This window comes from Eleutherodactylus coqui, chromosome 5 (assembly GCF_035609145.1).
Source record: "Eleutherodactylus coqui strain aEleCoq1 chromosome 5, aEleCoq1.hap1, whole genome shotgun sequence".
NCBI lineage: Eukaryota > Metazoa > Chordata > Amphibia > Anura > Eleutherodactylidae > Eleutherodactylus > Eleutherodactylus coqui.
Genome location: NC_089841.1, coordinates 57,077,143 through 57,093,384, shown reverse-complemented (window position 1 = coordinate 57,093,384; position 16,242 = coordinate 57,077,143). Strand labels below are relative to the sequence as shown.

The window sequence follows — 16,242 nt, the reverse complement described above, 5'->3', positions numbered from 1 at the left end:
AAATGCAGGATATAGTGGCCAGATATACTGGTGTTCCTCAGAAAAACAGGGCTCCTCTGTACAAATAGAAAATTAAATTAACACATAATTTAGGGCATAAAAGGTGTAATGCATTTGGCAGAGCTCTCGGAGGAGACTTTTTCAAGTTTTGCCCTATGACATTTGCATATTCCCAGGAATCCACTAATGGCAAGAACCAAGACTAAACATTAATAAAAAGCACAACAGGGACACTAAGTAATGCATTGCTTTTATATATATACAGGCTGAATAGATACAAAGAATCAGTTGAAAAGAAAGATTTTGGTTAGCGTTGAAAGCTTCAGCCATTTCCAGCATATTGGAGAAGATTTTGTTTTCCTTCAACCTGTAATTACATTGAGGTTACAGTTATGATATTTTAACTATAGAAACCTATAATAAGAAAGCAGTATTTTCAATGTTCTCAAACAATCATATTTATAACACTCAGACAGCACAGTTCTCATTCACCCCGTGTTCATAAAGAATTATTTCAATCGACACAAGCAGATCTATAATCAGGCTGAAAGTAGCTATATTCTTCTACATAGAGCGCAGTATTATCATAGTTATATTCTTGTACATAGGAGGCAGTATTATAGTAGTTATATTCTTGTACATAGGAGGCAGTATTATAGTAGTTATATTCTTGTACATAGGAGGCAGTATTATAGTAGTTATATTCTTGCACATAGGGACAGTATTATAGTAGTTATATTCTTGTACATAGAGGGAGCAGTATTATAGTATTTATATTCTTGTACATAGGGGGCAGTATTATAGTAGTTATATTCTTGTATTATAGGAGGCAGTATTATAGTAGTTATATTCTTGTACATAGGAGCAGTATTATAGTAGTTATATTCTTGTACATAGGGGGCAGTATTATAGTGGTTATATTCTTGTACATAGGGGGCAGTATTATAGTAGTTATATTCTTGTACATAGGAGCAGTATTATAGTAGTTATATTCTTGTACATGGGGGGCAGTATTATAGTAGTTATATTCTTGAACATAAGGGGCAGTATTATAGTAGTTATATTCTTGTACATAGGGGGCAGTATTATAGTAGTTATATTCTTGTACATAGGGGGCAGTATTATAGTAGTTATATTCTTCTACATAGGAGCAGTATTATAGTAGTTATATTCTTGTACATAGGAGGCAGTATTATAGTAGTTATATTCTTGTACATAGGAGGCAGTATTATAGTAGTTATATTCTTGTACATAGGGGGCAGTATTATAGTAGTTATATTCTTGTACATAGGGGGCAGTATTATAGTAGTTATATTCTTGTACATAGGGGGCAGTATTATAGTAGTTATATTCTTGTACATAGGGGGCAGTATTATAGTAGTTATATTCTTGTACATAGGGGGCAGTATTATAGTAGTTATATTCTTGTACATAGGAGGCAGTATTATAGTAGTTATATTCTTGTACATAGGGGGCAGTATTATAGTAGTTATATTCTTGTACATAGGAGGCAGTATTATAGTAGTTATATTCTTGTACATAGGGGGCAGTATTATAGTAGTTATATTCTTGTACATAGGGGGCAGTATTATAGTAGTTATATTCTTGTACATAGGGGGGCAGTATTATAGTAGTTATATTCTTGTACATAGGGGGGCAGTATTATAGTAGTTATATTCTTGTACATAGGAGGCAGTATTATAATAGTTATATTCTTGTACATAGGGGGCAGTATTATAGTAGTTATATTCTTGTACATAGGAGGCAGTATTATAGTAGTTATATTCTTGTACATAGGGGGCAGTATTATAGTAGTTATATTCTTGTACATAGGAGCAGTATTATAGTAGTTATATTCTTGTACATAGGAGGCAGTATTATAGTAGTTATATTCTTGTACATAGGAGGCAGTATTATAGTAGTTATATTCTTGTACATAGGGGCAGTATTATAGTAGTTATATTCTTGTACATAGGGGCAGTATTATAGTAGTTATATTCTTGTACATAGGGGGGCAGTATTATAGTAGTTATATTCTTGTACATAGGGGGCAGTATTATAGTAGTTATATTCTTGTACATAGGAGGCAGTATTATAGTAGTTATATTCTTGTATATAGGGGGCAGTATTATAGTAGTTATATTCTTGTACATAAGAGCAGTATTATAGTAGTTATATTCATGTACATAGGGGGCAGTATTATAGTAGTTATATTCTTGTACATAGGGGGCAGTATTATAGTAGTTATATTCTTCTACATAGGAGCAGTATTATAGTAGTTATATTCTTGTACATAGGAGGCAGTATTATAGTAGTTATATTCTTGTACATAGGGGCAGTATTATAGTAGTTATATTCTTGTACATAGGGGGCAGTATTATAGTAGTTATATTCTTGTACATAGGGGGGCAGTATTATAGTAGTTATATTCTTGTACATAGGGGGCAGTATTATAGTAGTTATATTCTTGTACATAGGGGGGCAGTATTATAGTAGTTATATTCTTGTACATAGGAGGCAGTATTATAGTAGTTATATTCTTCTACATAGGAGCAGTATTATAGTAGTTATATTCTTGTACATAGGAGGCAGTATTATAGTAGTTATATTCTTGTACATAGGAGGCAGTATTATAGTAGTTATATTCTTGTACATAGGGAGCAGTATTATAGTAGTTATATTCTTGTACATAGGGGGCAGTATTATAGTAGTTATATTCTTGTACATAGGGGGCAGTATTATAGTAGTTATATTCTTGTACATAGGAGGCAGTATTATAGTAGTTATATTCTTGTACATAGGGACAGTATTATAGTAATTATATTCTGGTACATAGGGGGCAGTATTATAGTAGTTATATTCTAGTACATAGAATACAGTATTATAGTTATATTCTTGTACATAGGGGGCAGTATTATAGTATTTATATTCTTGTACATAGGGGGTAATATTATAGTAGTTATATTCTTGTACATAGGGGACAGTATTATAGTAGTTATATTCTAGTACATAGGATACAGTATTATAATAGTTATATTCTTGTACATAGGGGGCAGTATTATAGTAGTTATAGTCTTGTACATAGGGGCAGTATTATAATAGTTATATTCTTGTACATAGGGGGCAGTATTATAGTTGTTATATTTTTGTACATAGGGACAGTATTATAGTAGTTATATCCTGGTACATAGGGGGCAGTATTATAGTAGTTATATTCTTGTACATAGGGGGCAGTATTACAGTAGTTATATTCTTGTACATAGGAGGCAGTATTATAGTAGATATATTCTTGCACATAGGAGGCAGTATTATAGTAGTTATATTCTTGTACATAGGGGGCAGTATTATAGTAGTTATATTCTTGTACATAGGAGGCAGTATTATAGTAGTTATATTCTTGTACATAGGGGGCACTATTATAGTAGTTATATTCTTGTATATAGGGAGCAGTATTATAGTAGTTATATTCTTGTATATAGGGAGCAGTATTATAGTAGTTATATTCTTGTACATAGGGGGCAGTATTATAGTATTATATTCTTGTAGATAAGACTGGAAGCTGTAAGAGTACAATAAATCTCTTCTGTGCTTCAGATAAGCCAATATAGATAGGAGATGTCATATGTAACCAAAGTGGAATATAATACAATGAAGTGCCATATTTTTCTGACTATAAGGCGGTATTACGCTCGCCAACATGCAATTTACCCACAGATGCAAGCCGTTTTTCTGTCAGAAAAGCCCTTTCATCACTTCTGTGTGGTCGCGTTTCTCCGTTGCGGCTTTGAGCCGCATTGGAGGATCGACAAGTCTTTCCAATTGGGAAACCTCACATCACACTCGCACGTGATGTGGTTTTCTGTCCGTCTGAAAACTATGGATGATGCATGCCGCTCATATATATTAATCTATTAAAAAGAATGGGGGTCATAATCGTGCGAGATTTTTGCGTCTTGCAACACACAAATCTTGCACGATTTTCCGCCTAAGGGCGGCTTCACATGGACACACTTGCATTGGTAATAAACAGAGAATAGATATCAATTGGTTCATTTTTATCTCCTTTTTTTGCATGCTCATAATGTGGGAAAAAATGTGATATGCTCTACTTTTGTGCGCATTTACACAACAAAGGTCCCCATAGAAGTCTACGGGAGGTGCACAAATAGCATGAAAAACGCTATACACTGTGCGATTCCCTGAAAAGAAAGAACACAACTGGACCTCATTACACTAAATAGCCATTTAAATGAGGCCGTGTTCGTCCTCTGAGCGCAAATGATCATGCCCTGTGTGCACAAAAAGGTGCGCATCCTTGTGAATTATAAGTGCGCTGACGATTTCAGCAGAGTTGGCTGACACGATCCCCTTCCCTGAAGTATTTCTTCTTTTGTAACTTTACAGTTTGGCAATGTCTATGTATTTCTCGAGCCTTTTTGAGAAATCCATACAGTATCTTGAGATGTGTGGGGGTATTACTAAATATTCTGTGCCACAGACATTTTTCCAGCCAAATGTGCTATATCATCTTAATATCAGTATTAACCCACCAGAGACCGCGATACGCCTTTTCACTGACCTCAGTAATGGGCTTACATTACACATTACACATTCAGGGGACAGGGCTCCTCCTCTCACCCATTGGCACCCCGCAGTGCAATAGGTTCCAAGGGGCCAATGGGTTCACATGGCAGCCGAAAGGCGGACAAAGGTCTCCATGTCTGCCATGTAACTCACCCTTTTAGACCCTACCTTCCGATGAGCCTAATAAGCTGCTGTCATAGGCTTAGTAGAATGCACTACATAGGTAATGCAGTGTACTATTCTAGCGATCGAACAATCGCATAGTTGGATTCCCTTGCGGGACTAAAGAATAGCATCCAAAAAAGTTCAATAGAGTTTAATTTAAAGGAAAAAAAACTGTTTAAAAAATGCATTTTTCCCACAAAAACCTGTTGTAAATGGATAAAACACAATTGTTTTTAAAGCAACACAGAGCTGTATTCCTGGAACTATACAACATTGGCTTATATGTGTTAGGCCCCCTGTCCACGGCAGTGTATTCGCCGGCGGTCACACCGGCCGATGCTTCCCATAGCATTGCTGGCACGAGGGGAGAATCATTGCGATTCTCTGCTCGCGGGCAATTTGCAGCATGCTGCGAATTGCCTCGATTCTCTGTGGTCAGCCTATCTATTAGATAGGGCTGACCGGCGGAGATTCGGCGGCGGCTCCTGCTCCCGGGCGGCGGCTCCTGCAGCGGAGCTTCGCCGCGGGATACCACATCGCCCGTGGACAGCTAGCCTTAGAGTGCTGGAATTATTGTGCCTGTCACTACTTTATACATACAAGCAATCCATGGTGAACCCACCTGTGCAGTACACACTCACGTCCTCCTTATGGGTACAATCATGGTAGGCCCACATGCGATGCTTGCATTTTTCCAGTGATGGTTCGTTTCCATTGCACTGAACATCATCCAACCAGATTTTTCCTCGTGATTGACCAAACCTCTTTCTCCCTCGCCTGTACGGCTGGCAGGATCCGCATTTTAACTGACTACACGTAACATTCGCGTCCTTGTCATCCCAATGATCATCACATACACTTCCCCACTGCCCATCATGATAGACCTCCAACCTCCCAGTGCATCTGTTGGGTCCATCCACCAGTTTTATCTCAAAAGGTTCTGGGGGTAAGAATAAAAAAGAATTGATTAATAGATATGGCTGTAAGATGAAATTCATCCACTGCGCTTTCCACATCACATACGTAAAGCCGCTACTTCAAGAAAATGATTATTGTTGATATACTTTTGATGCCATTTAGTACGTGTTATGTATAAACTGTGTCATACTGTAATATACTGTGCCCTATTATTGGTTGGGCACTTTGCAGCCCACCGTGTAATGGGTTGGCAGACTGCTGTGCATGGCGCCTGCCACAGTAGCTGGGCAGCAGAAATAATAGCTTGGCACAAGAGATGCTTGTGTGTGGCAAAGCCCGATGATGATGTAAGTGGGTGCATAGTGGTACTGAAGCTCTGCATTACAACGTTGGTAGGAGAAGGTAGAGAGGGGTCTATATAGGGCAGGGTTTGATACTGGACAGAGAGTGTGTGGTGAGAAGGCATGAGGCATCTACGTACCCTATCATTGGCCTGAGGACAAAGTAGACCTATGGGCACTTGGCAGACAAGTCAAGGGTCAGAAAATACCCCTCTAATGGCACTGTAGGATGGGCGAGGACCGACAGCCACTTTAAGTGCAATCTAATTGTCGATGGACACTTGGAGCATTGTATGGTCTCCTGACAATGGTAGAAGACTGTTCATGACTGGACTGTAACTTTCAAGCATGTTGTACCACCCAGTGTGACTTTAAATATCAAGCGTATTGTACCATGCGGTGTGATTGTACCACCTAGTGTGTTACACTGCTTGATTATTCTTAATAGGGAGCACCACCTTACATAGCTATCTACATAGGAAGAGGTACTGGGACCCTCATCAAGTCACTGGCACATGAAGTCCTTCATTTGTCTTAGTGCTGCTACCGTGTTTCCCCGAAAATAAGACAGTGTCTTATATTAATTTTTGTTCAAAAAGGTTTAACTTTTTTACATGTATAGCTGCCTGGACACCATTTAAATTGACTTTTTTAATTAACTGTTAGCAGGGCTTAATTTTGTAGTAGGGCTTATATTTCAAGCATCCTCAAAAAGCCTGAAAAATCATTTTGCATCCTGAAAAATTCTGGAAAATCATGCTATGTCTTATTTTCAGGGTATGTATTATTTTCAGGGAAACAGGGTACTTCTTGTATGGACTATCTACATATGAAATATATCTCTCTCTGTCTCTCACCTACGTGTCTTAGAATGAATTGAACGAGACTATGAACTAGTAATCACTATATAATGGGGAACAATTGCCTACCCTTGCAGGTCACCCAGACATCTTGCTTGTAGACACATTTCTGTTTAGTCAGCGGAAACGCTCGGCATTCAGACAGAGACTGCTCGTCCCCAGTACATTGCACCTCATTCATCCAGATGGCGCCAGTTCCTTTTTTTGGCGACCCACAAGGCATGAAGGGTATCGGAGACTCACAATTCATCTGTTTGCACACCACCTTAGAATTCAGTTTGCTCCAGTTATAATCGCACACGGTGGCCCATTCTCCATCATTTTCTACGTTCAGTCTTCCACTACAGCGATTTTTGCCACCGACCAGTTTGATCTTCAAGAGATCTTCTAAAATACACAACGAAACAGATCGTAGCACCTTGTCTACAATGAAGGCTACTACAGCACACCATACAGGACATATATAGTCGAGACACATCTGTATACTTTGTTACAATTGGCGATAAGTATCAAGGATGTAGATTAAGGATATCAGGCTCATTAGCAGAAGTTTACATAGCAACTACTTTAGTTTGCACCATGATACTTTATCATTATTTGACTCTTTGGATTAGTTCTGCCCTTCCTTGTCTGTTGTTTTGCATCTGAACCTTCCCCATTATGGGCTCAAACTTATCCTCTTTGGAACATATAGCACTGGTACATATGCCTTACCCAATCTTGTACAGATATAACTAAATATATAATACAGACCTGAAAATGTGAATCCAAAAAGGGAGACTGGAAAAAAAGAAAAATATATTTAGAACTACAAATAACAGTAATTACATAATCACACAAAGTAAGAATGCAATATCCTGACATCAATCAATAATTGTATAATATATAGAGTGATCCCCAACTAGTTATCCCAAAATGGCAAGTAATATAACCTATTTTATTGTCCTTACAGTACTGAAAAAAAAACAAAAAAAAAACCCATATATATATATATATATATATATATATATATATATATATATACACATATATATTTCAGTACTGAAATGACAATAAAATAGGTTATATTGTTTGCTATTTTGGGGTCAATAGATAGGTTACTGCTTCTTCATTCATGTGAATAGGTCAACAAATATGATATGTCGATGATTTGATGAGCCTTTAAAATTGAAACATTAAAACGCAGATGCAGCAAAGTTTAACTTGACACTTAACACATTACATCAATTGCAAACTATTTGCAATAGTTTTTCAATGGCTTTTGTTGTGTTAAAGGGATTTTCTGGGACCTAATATAATTAAAATCCCTTAAAATGAACATAAACTGAATACTCCCCTGTCCTAGCAGCTTCAAATTAACCTATTGCAGCAAATTCTCAGCGTCAAGTTACATTTTGCTACATCTGAATATTAGACCATTGCAGGAGCAGTGATTATTTAATGACTGTAAGATTAATATATTAAGGGTGGCTTCACATCTGTGTCGGAATCACCAGCCAGAAAATCCGTTGCAGATCTGGCTGCAGATGATGGAAGGAAAAGCGCTGCATGCAGCACTTTTTCTTCCATTGCCAAAACCAGGCAGCTATGCAGAAAATTTGCGGACCCCATTATAGTCAATGGAGCCTGCCGGCACTGTTCGGTTCCATCCAGAGATGGAACCACTCAACCACGGAGATTCTCCTTTCCTGCTCCCCAAACAAAGCAGGAAAGTGGAATCCCCAGCGCTAGTGTAAATCCACCCTAAGATTATAAGAAAGCTCCTTTAACAACAGGAACATTTTCCACATTACTGCATTGCATTTCCATCAGTATCCCCGACTATAACTGGTTTACAGATGGTAAGCATATACAATAAAATATATTCCAAGCAAGTCAATTATAGAACCCCAATTATGATGAAATGTCCATCTGCAGGTCCTAGTTATTGTAGACACTCACCCACCAGCATCAGCCCCGCACCCTCCATGGTTCGTGATAAGGGCTATGAATCTATACATGAAGTAAGACTTTATATGTGGAGAACATATGTGTGCTCAGCACATTTACTGCTGAAATCAGAGAATAGAAACCAAATGATTTTGAAATTTTGCTACAAATTAACTTTATGTACGGTATAAATAAACCTACTGGTAAACAGAAGTGGTGCCAGCACCTTCCAGTAAACCCAGAGATTTGCATTTCTTGGGGCAACTGTGTTGCAAAACTCTGCAAAGTTTTGACAATACTGTGGGCCCTAATCAAAGCTCTGTGGATATTAGTGGCATCCTGTCTCCCTCACCAATAACACATGCCTGACCTGAAACCTGCAGCTACAGTGTCCACACGACAACCCTTCCTGGCATCTAATTTCTGCAGACTACACATTACCCATTTAGATGTAATTTAGTGCTATATGATTAGTGCTCGCTGCAAAAGTATTCTTCATATCACAATACCTAATGATGACATGCAATGTACATTCTGCACACCTCCCAACATTTAAATTCCAATTATGGGACATTTTAAGCCCTATTTCGTTCCACACCGGAACTTTCCCAAAACAGCAGAGGGATGCTTATTTTATGAAAATCTGCATAAGTCCCACCATGTCCGTCCGGTTTGCAAAACAGTCCTGTTGGCTGAAAAGCACGCTTTATACAACATACTCCCAATCCCATTGTACTGCTGCTCAGTTGACTGCTCTCTGCTCCGCACCATCGCCAGCTGCTAATTTTGATGTTAATGTGTATACAGATACCCGTCATTTTCTAGACTTGTACATAATTTTGGATGTCCCCAACAAACAGCACATATGGTTAACATGCCACTTCATCGTTCAGTCATCTGTGCATGGAGAATCCTGGAGATGGAAACTAACAAAATAAAACATTTCCAGCACCAGACGTAATTGGTAGAAAATAATCGTCTTTTATTCAAATGTGGCAAAACTTCAAAGAGCGCAGCCGGCCTGGTTTACACGCTTCGGCTGTTAGTCTAAGGCCGGGCTCACACGGATGGGTCAGATTCCGTTTGCAGATATCTGCTGTAGAAGACCTGCGAGTGATCGCGGAAATGAATTGCGAATAGCCGCGTATGCATGTGGGTTTCTGAGCGGATGTACGCATATGGACAGCGCATCGTCCGTGCAGAAAAAAGATCGCAAGCACGGAACGACATCAGAAAGTAGGCGAACATTGTTCAGGTGACCGTTGTGAGGAGTAGTAATCACAAACTGAATGGAGGTGCAGAGCGCCGAAGATCACTTTTGGCCTCCTGCCTGCATTCACAGTAAACAGGCAGTCATTGACAGATGAACGACTGCCTGTTTACATGAGCTTATAGGTACTTGCCCTGTTCACATGGGACGACATCCACTGTAGTGGCCCAGAGTTAACGGGGCCCTTCCATAATGTATACATGCATTTGTCTTGTGCCTACGTGTTGTCAGTGTCTTTCATGATGTGTATTGCAGCACTGAATGGGTTAACGGTCTGGTATTTGAGATGTCTGGAAAATGTATCTTATTGTGTGTCACGTGATCGTGCTTTGTATATATGTGATTGCAAGGTGTTTTGCAAGAGTTTCGTTCTGGGCTTACAAGAGAGAAGGAAGGAGTTACTGGAGTTCTGCAAGTGAGCCACACAGACACCATTTGCTCTGCGTGACACTTTTGTGAGGGAGATTTTAGCCGAGTGTGTGGGGCAGAAGCCGAACTGGGGAGGGTTGAGAAAAGACTTATGAGAGAGATAGCGTGTGAAGCGGGAGTAGACCAGGTGTTCTAGTAGTTTTGAGATGAAGGGGAGGTTTGAGATGGGTCTGTAATTGGTAGCTTGGTTTGGGTCAAGGTTGAAGAGAGAGGTTGAAGATAGTGGTGAGGTGGGTAATGACAGCTGGGAATAGGGACTGGAGGAGGTGTGAGGGAAGAGTGTCGCTAGCACAGGGTGGGCCAGGGTTGGGGGAGATGTTCCCCATATCCAGACGTAATAGGGGAACGAGGGTGAGCAGATGATTGGGGGATTTTTGAGGGTGGCAATGGTGTTTCTTGGCGGTGTGATAGAGGCATTTGAGGAAAGTGAGGATTGCGTGGGAGCTGTGCATGGGCGAGGAGAGAAGGGGGGGCTAATGTGGATGGAGTGTATTGGGGGGACATAGGGAGAGAGCGTTAATGCTGGCAGTGAGGATGGCGATGGAGGCTATATCAGAGATGAGGTTGTTGAGGTGCAGGGTGTTCGTGTTGGTGACATCTATCTGTCTCATAGATTCCAATAAGAAAAACAGCATCAGTGGGGTAAAGATCAGATTTTCAGCTTCTCTTACTTCATAATAAATCACTATTTATTTCCATTCCATGGTCAAAAGTATGCAGCACAGATTTTGTTTACCAGAGTTGCCATGGCAATCTTAGATCATCAGTCTTAGTTTAAAGGTTTATAGGAATGTAAAGACAAAGTACTAACACTATCTAATGCAAATGTGTATATATGCAAATTAGGATGCCCAATCGAATACCACATATCAATACTGGGGAATGTTTATTCTATTACAGAACCTGGATGGCATCATTCATTTACATATTTGGGTATTTCCCGTAATCCATAGGCAATCATGTCACATCACAGAACTCAACAGATGCGCAATTTCAATACTTTTATTAATAGGAAAAAATCACATAGATCATACAAGATTATATCTCTCAACACATTCCACACAGTGTATTAATTGTGCATTAGTTATCAATATGGAGCAGATGTCCTCAGGGCCCATCCCCCCGATGTACAATCTAAGTGAAAAATATAAAAAAGAATGTAAATATTAAAAAACATCAAAATATGCATAATAAAAACAATACATAAATAATTACAAAAAAAAACAACCTACAGATATGGGGTAGTATTATATTCTCTATTTAAGGGTGCATTCACACGAACGTATATCGGCTCGGTTTTCACGCCGAGCCGATATATGTTGTCTCTCTCTGCAGGGGGGGAGGATGGAAGAGCTAGAAGCAGGAACTGAGCTCCCGCCCCCTCTCTGCCTGCTCTCCGCCCCTCTGCACTATTTGCAATGAGGAGAGGCGGGACAGGGGTGGGGTTAATTCTCGCCCCCTTAGCCCCGTCCCATCTCCTCTCATTGCAAATAGTGCAGAGGGGCGGAGAGGAGGCAGAGAGGGGGCGGGAGCTCAGTTCCTGCTTCTGGCTCTTCCATCCCCCCCCCCCCCTGCAGAGAGAGACAACGTATATCGGCTCGGCGTGAAAACCGAGCCGATATACGTTCGTGTGAATTCACCCTAAACCTGAGGGGGACAAAGTGTCCAATCTGTGCATCCTCTCTAGTTATTTTCTCTTGAGGGCCCTTTCTCTGTCCCCTCCTCTAATACTCTTTGGAACAGTATCTATTAACCTGAAGTGAAGTTGGCTGATCGTATGACCTCTATCCTTAAAATGTCTAGGGATTGGGAGCTCGATTTTATTTGTCCGAATAGTACTTTTGTGACTAATTATTCTGGATCTAATCTCCATTGTGGTCTCTCCCACATAGAGGAGACCTGAAGGGCATGACACAAGATGGATCACAAAAGATGATCGACAAGTGAAGGGGCTCGAGATGTGGAAAGACTCCCCTGTGTATGGGTGATTAAATCTATCACCTTTCAGCATGTTTCCACAACATGAACAGCCAAGGCAGGGAAAATTTCCCTGCCTTGGTTGTGAGAACACACGTTGATCATTCCTGTCTACCCCTTTATAAGAGCTCACCAATCTGTCTTTGATGTTTATGACATCTCCTAAAGGCCATCATTGGGGGATTGGTGAATTCCTTAATTTGGGGACACCCCTTGCCCAAAATGGACCAATGTAGCCTCAAAATACCTGATATTCTACTACTTAAGGGGTTGTATGTAGATTTGGATTTACAACAGCTGGGTCCGATTCCCCTGATGACTCCTCTCAACAGATTAATGAAGGTATATCTAAGTCATCTTTTTTAGATCAACGACCGCCCATGAGGTAAAAGGGATGAGCATATGCATCAAGATGAGACGCTCTGGAGGTCGTAGACACAATAAGGTGAGGAAAAGGACCAATGATAACACCCTCCGGGACAAAACGGATACCGCAACAGTAGATTCAACTTCGCTGGTGGTAAATATCTCTAGAAGAACATGGACTGTGGATGAAATTGGAGGGCTCTCAAAGGGTTTATCCTTTTGTCCATATCCTCCGATGGACTGGTTCCAGTTGGAATTGGACTGCCATAACTTTCTACGTAAATTGAAATTAAGATTGTTTTTTGCTGATCTCTTGGAGGGGCACTTGCTGCGCAGTCTGACCCCCATGAGGCTTTTACCTCGATGGGTGTTGGACTGCGGAGCAAGAGTCGTTTTCAGCCTCCTGCTCTTGATGCTACTGTTGAAACTTAAACTAAGTTGGTAAAGTATGATATGTGTCAATGAAAGAAAAAAGAAAATAATAGACACTGATGGATACTGTTGATTATTGGGCGGAGATCCTGAATCAATTAAGTGATGATAGAGTATATGAATTATTAAAAAGTGATCCTACAGAACAATATTTGCCCTGATTGAGACTGTTGGTGGAGGATGCTCGAATATCCGGGATTGTTGACCAAGGCTTGGTGGACTTCTCGTGTATTAAATTTCCAGTGTTTATATGTATTTACGTGCTACCAAAAATACATAAGAGTTTAGAGAAGCCGCTGGGCAGGCCAATAATCTCGGGTAGGGGGTCTATTTTCAATAATCCGTTGAGATTCTTGGACCGTGTTCTAAGAAAATATGATGTAATGGCACAATCATATATCCGAGATACCAGCGACTTTTATGGTGAAGCTAAATCAGGTTGAAGTGGGGAGTGACGTCATATTGGTCACGTTTGATGGTACTTCTCTTTATACTACCATTTCCCACCCTAAGGGGGTTGAGGTCGTGCGTGGGTGCCTCGTTGGATCCCTATTGCCTAATTCTTCCATACAATTTGCCCTGGCACTGTCGGAATTAATTTTACATTACAATTATTTTGTGTTTGAGGATAAGTTTTACCGACAGTGCCAAGGTACCGCGATGGGATCTAATGTGGCCCCCACGTATGCAAATATCTTTATGGATCATGTGGAGAGAGCTTGTATCTATGCATCTGAGTTATGGCAAAAAGTATGCAAATGGTGGCGTTTCATAGACATTCTTATGCTGTGGAACAGCACCGTGGCGGAATTGGAGCCATAATTCCATAAATAGTATTTTACCAGAGCTAAATCTTACGATGTCCTGGTCGCAGTATAGAATCCAATAGCTGGATGTGATGGTGATTAAGACAAACACGGGGTTAGAGACGGATCTATTCTGCAAGGCAACAGATCATAATAATCTGCTTCTCTATAGCAGCTGTCATCCGAAGAAACTTCTGCAGTCGCTGCCCTTGAGCCAGCTGTTTAGGGTTTGCAGAATTGTGAGAGATGAGGATATTGACGTATGCTTAAATCAAAAGTGCCAAAAATTCTTAGAGAGGGGATATCCCCCCGATCTTGTACTTCCTGCAGCAGCGAGAGCACGTTACTTGAGTTGCATGGATTTGAGGATTCCTTAGAATAGACAAGAAATGCCCCCTAGGATGACATTTGTATCTACATACAACCCTTTAAGTAGTAGAATATCAGGTATTTTGAGGCTACATTGGTCCATTTTGCGCAAGGGGTGTCCCCAAATAATGGAATACACCAATCCCCCAATGATGGTCTTTAGGAGATGTCAAAATATCAAAGACAGATTGGTGAGCTCTTATAAAGGGGTAGACAGGAATGATCAATGCGTGTTCTCACAACCAAGGTGGGGAAATTTTCCCTGCCTTAGCTGTTCATGCTGTGGAAACATGCTGAAAGGTGATAGATTTAATCACCCATACACAGGGGAGTCTTTCCACATCTCGAGCCCCTTCACTTGTCGATCATCTTTTGTGATCCATCTTGTGTCATGCCCTTCAGGTCTCCACTATGTGGGAGAGACCACAATGGAGATTAGATCCAGAATAATTAGTCACAAAAGTACTATTCGGACAAATAAAATCGAGCTCCCAATGCTTAGACATTTTAAGGATAGAGGTCATACGATCAGCCAACTTCGCTTCAGGGTAATAGATACTGTTCCAAAGAGTATTAGAGGAGGGGACAGAGAAAGGGCCCTTAAAAGAAAAGAACTAGAGTGGATGCACAGATTGGACACTTTGTCCCCCTCAGGTTTAAATATCGAATATAATACTGCCACATATCTATAGGGTTTTTTTGTAATTATTTATGTGTTGTTTTTATTATGCATATTTTGATGTTTTTTAATATTCTTTTTTATATTTTTCACTTAGATTGTACATCGGGGGATGGCACCTGAGGACATCTGCTCCATATTGATAACTAATGCACAATTAATACACTGGTGTGGAATGTGTTGAGAGATATCATATTGTATGATCTACCCTGTTTCCCTGAAAATAAGACATACCCTGAAAATAAGACATAGCATGATTTTCCAGAATTTTTGAGGATGCAAAATGATTTTTCAGGCTTTTTGAGGATGCTTGAAATATAAGCCCTACTCAAAAATTAAGCCCTGCTAACAGTTAATTAAAAAAGTCAATTTAAATAGTGTCCAGGCAGCTATACATGTAAAAAAGTTAAACCTTTTTGAACAAAAATTAATATAAGACACTGTCTTATTTTCGGGGAAACGCGGTATGTGATTTTTTCCTATTAATAAAAGTATTGAAATTGCGCATCTGTTGAGTTCTGTGATGTGACATGATTGCCTATGGATTACGGGAAATACCCAAATATGTAAATGAATGATGCCATCCAGGTTCTGTAATAGAATAAACATTCCCCAGTGTTGATATGTGGTATTAGATTGGGCATCCTAATTTGCATATATACACATTTGCATTAGATAGTGTTGGTAGTTTGTCTTTACATTCGTATAAACCTTTAAACTGATGATCTAAGATTGCCATGGCAACTCTGGTAAACAAAATCTGTGCTGCATACTTGGCGGAGTGATGGGATTTAGATTGTCAGCAGCGTGGGTTGACCTGAGTAGTTGCCATGACAATAAACTAGTGGTCATGTGCGCTGTCGGGCTGCTTTTGGGTGTGCAGAAGGCATCGTGCACTAGCAGTGATCCCATGCATGCGCAGGATAGCTATGCAGGTTTCTATTGAGAAAGAGTGAGGTTTGGTATCTCACGCCACTAGAGATGAGCGAGTATACTCGCTAAGGCACATTACTCGAGCGAGTAGTGCCTTAGCCGAGTATCTCCCCGCTCGTCTCTAATGCTTCGGGGGCCGGCGTGGGTGACAGGTGAGTTGCGGCGGGGAGCGGGGGAGGAGAGA

General features: G+C 40.1%; 1 protein-coding gene across 1 annotated transcript; it reads right to left on the bottom strand.

Moving 5' to 3' along the window:
* Positions 1–238: 238 nt before the first annotated feature.
* On the bottom strand, positions 239–8,882 carry LOC136627453 (CD5 antigen-like). Its single transcript, XM_066602568.1, has 5 exons — positions 8,810–8,882; positions 7,622–7,648; positions 6,938–7,255; positions 5,372–5,689; positions 239–367 (listed from the first exon to the last, which is right to left on the bottom strand). The coding sequence occupies exons 1-5, from the start codon at positions 8,835–8,837 to the stop codon at positions 363–365; spliced, it is 696 nt and encodes a 231-aa protein (XP_066458665.1). The 5' UTR covers positions 8,838–8,882; the 3' UTR covers positions 239–362.
* Between the last annotated feature and the right edge of the window lie 7,360 nt (positions 8,883–16,242).

Excerpts from the sequence above, each read along its gene's own strand:
- LOC136627453 (XM_066602568.1), bottom strand. The coding sequence starts at position 8,837 with ATGGAGGGTGCGGGGCTGATGCTGGTGG. Across the intron at positions 7,649-8,809 it reads TGCGGGGCTGATGCTGGTGG|TCTCCCTTTTTGGATTCACA; the intron begins GTGAGTGTCTAC and ends CTTTTTTTCCAG. Across the intron at positions 5,690-6,937 it reads TGTCTGGGTGACCTGCAAGG|AACCTTTTGAGATAAAACTG; the intron begins GTAGGCAATTGT and ends TCTTACCCCCAG.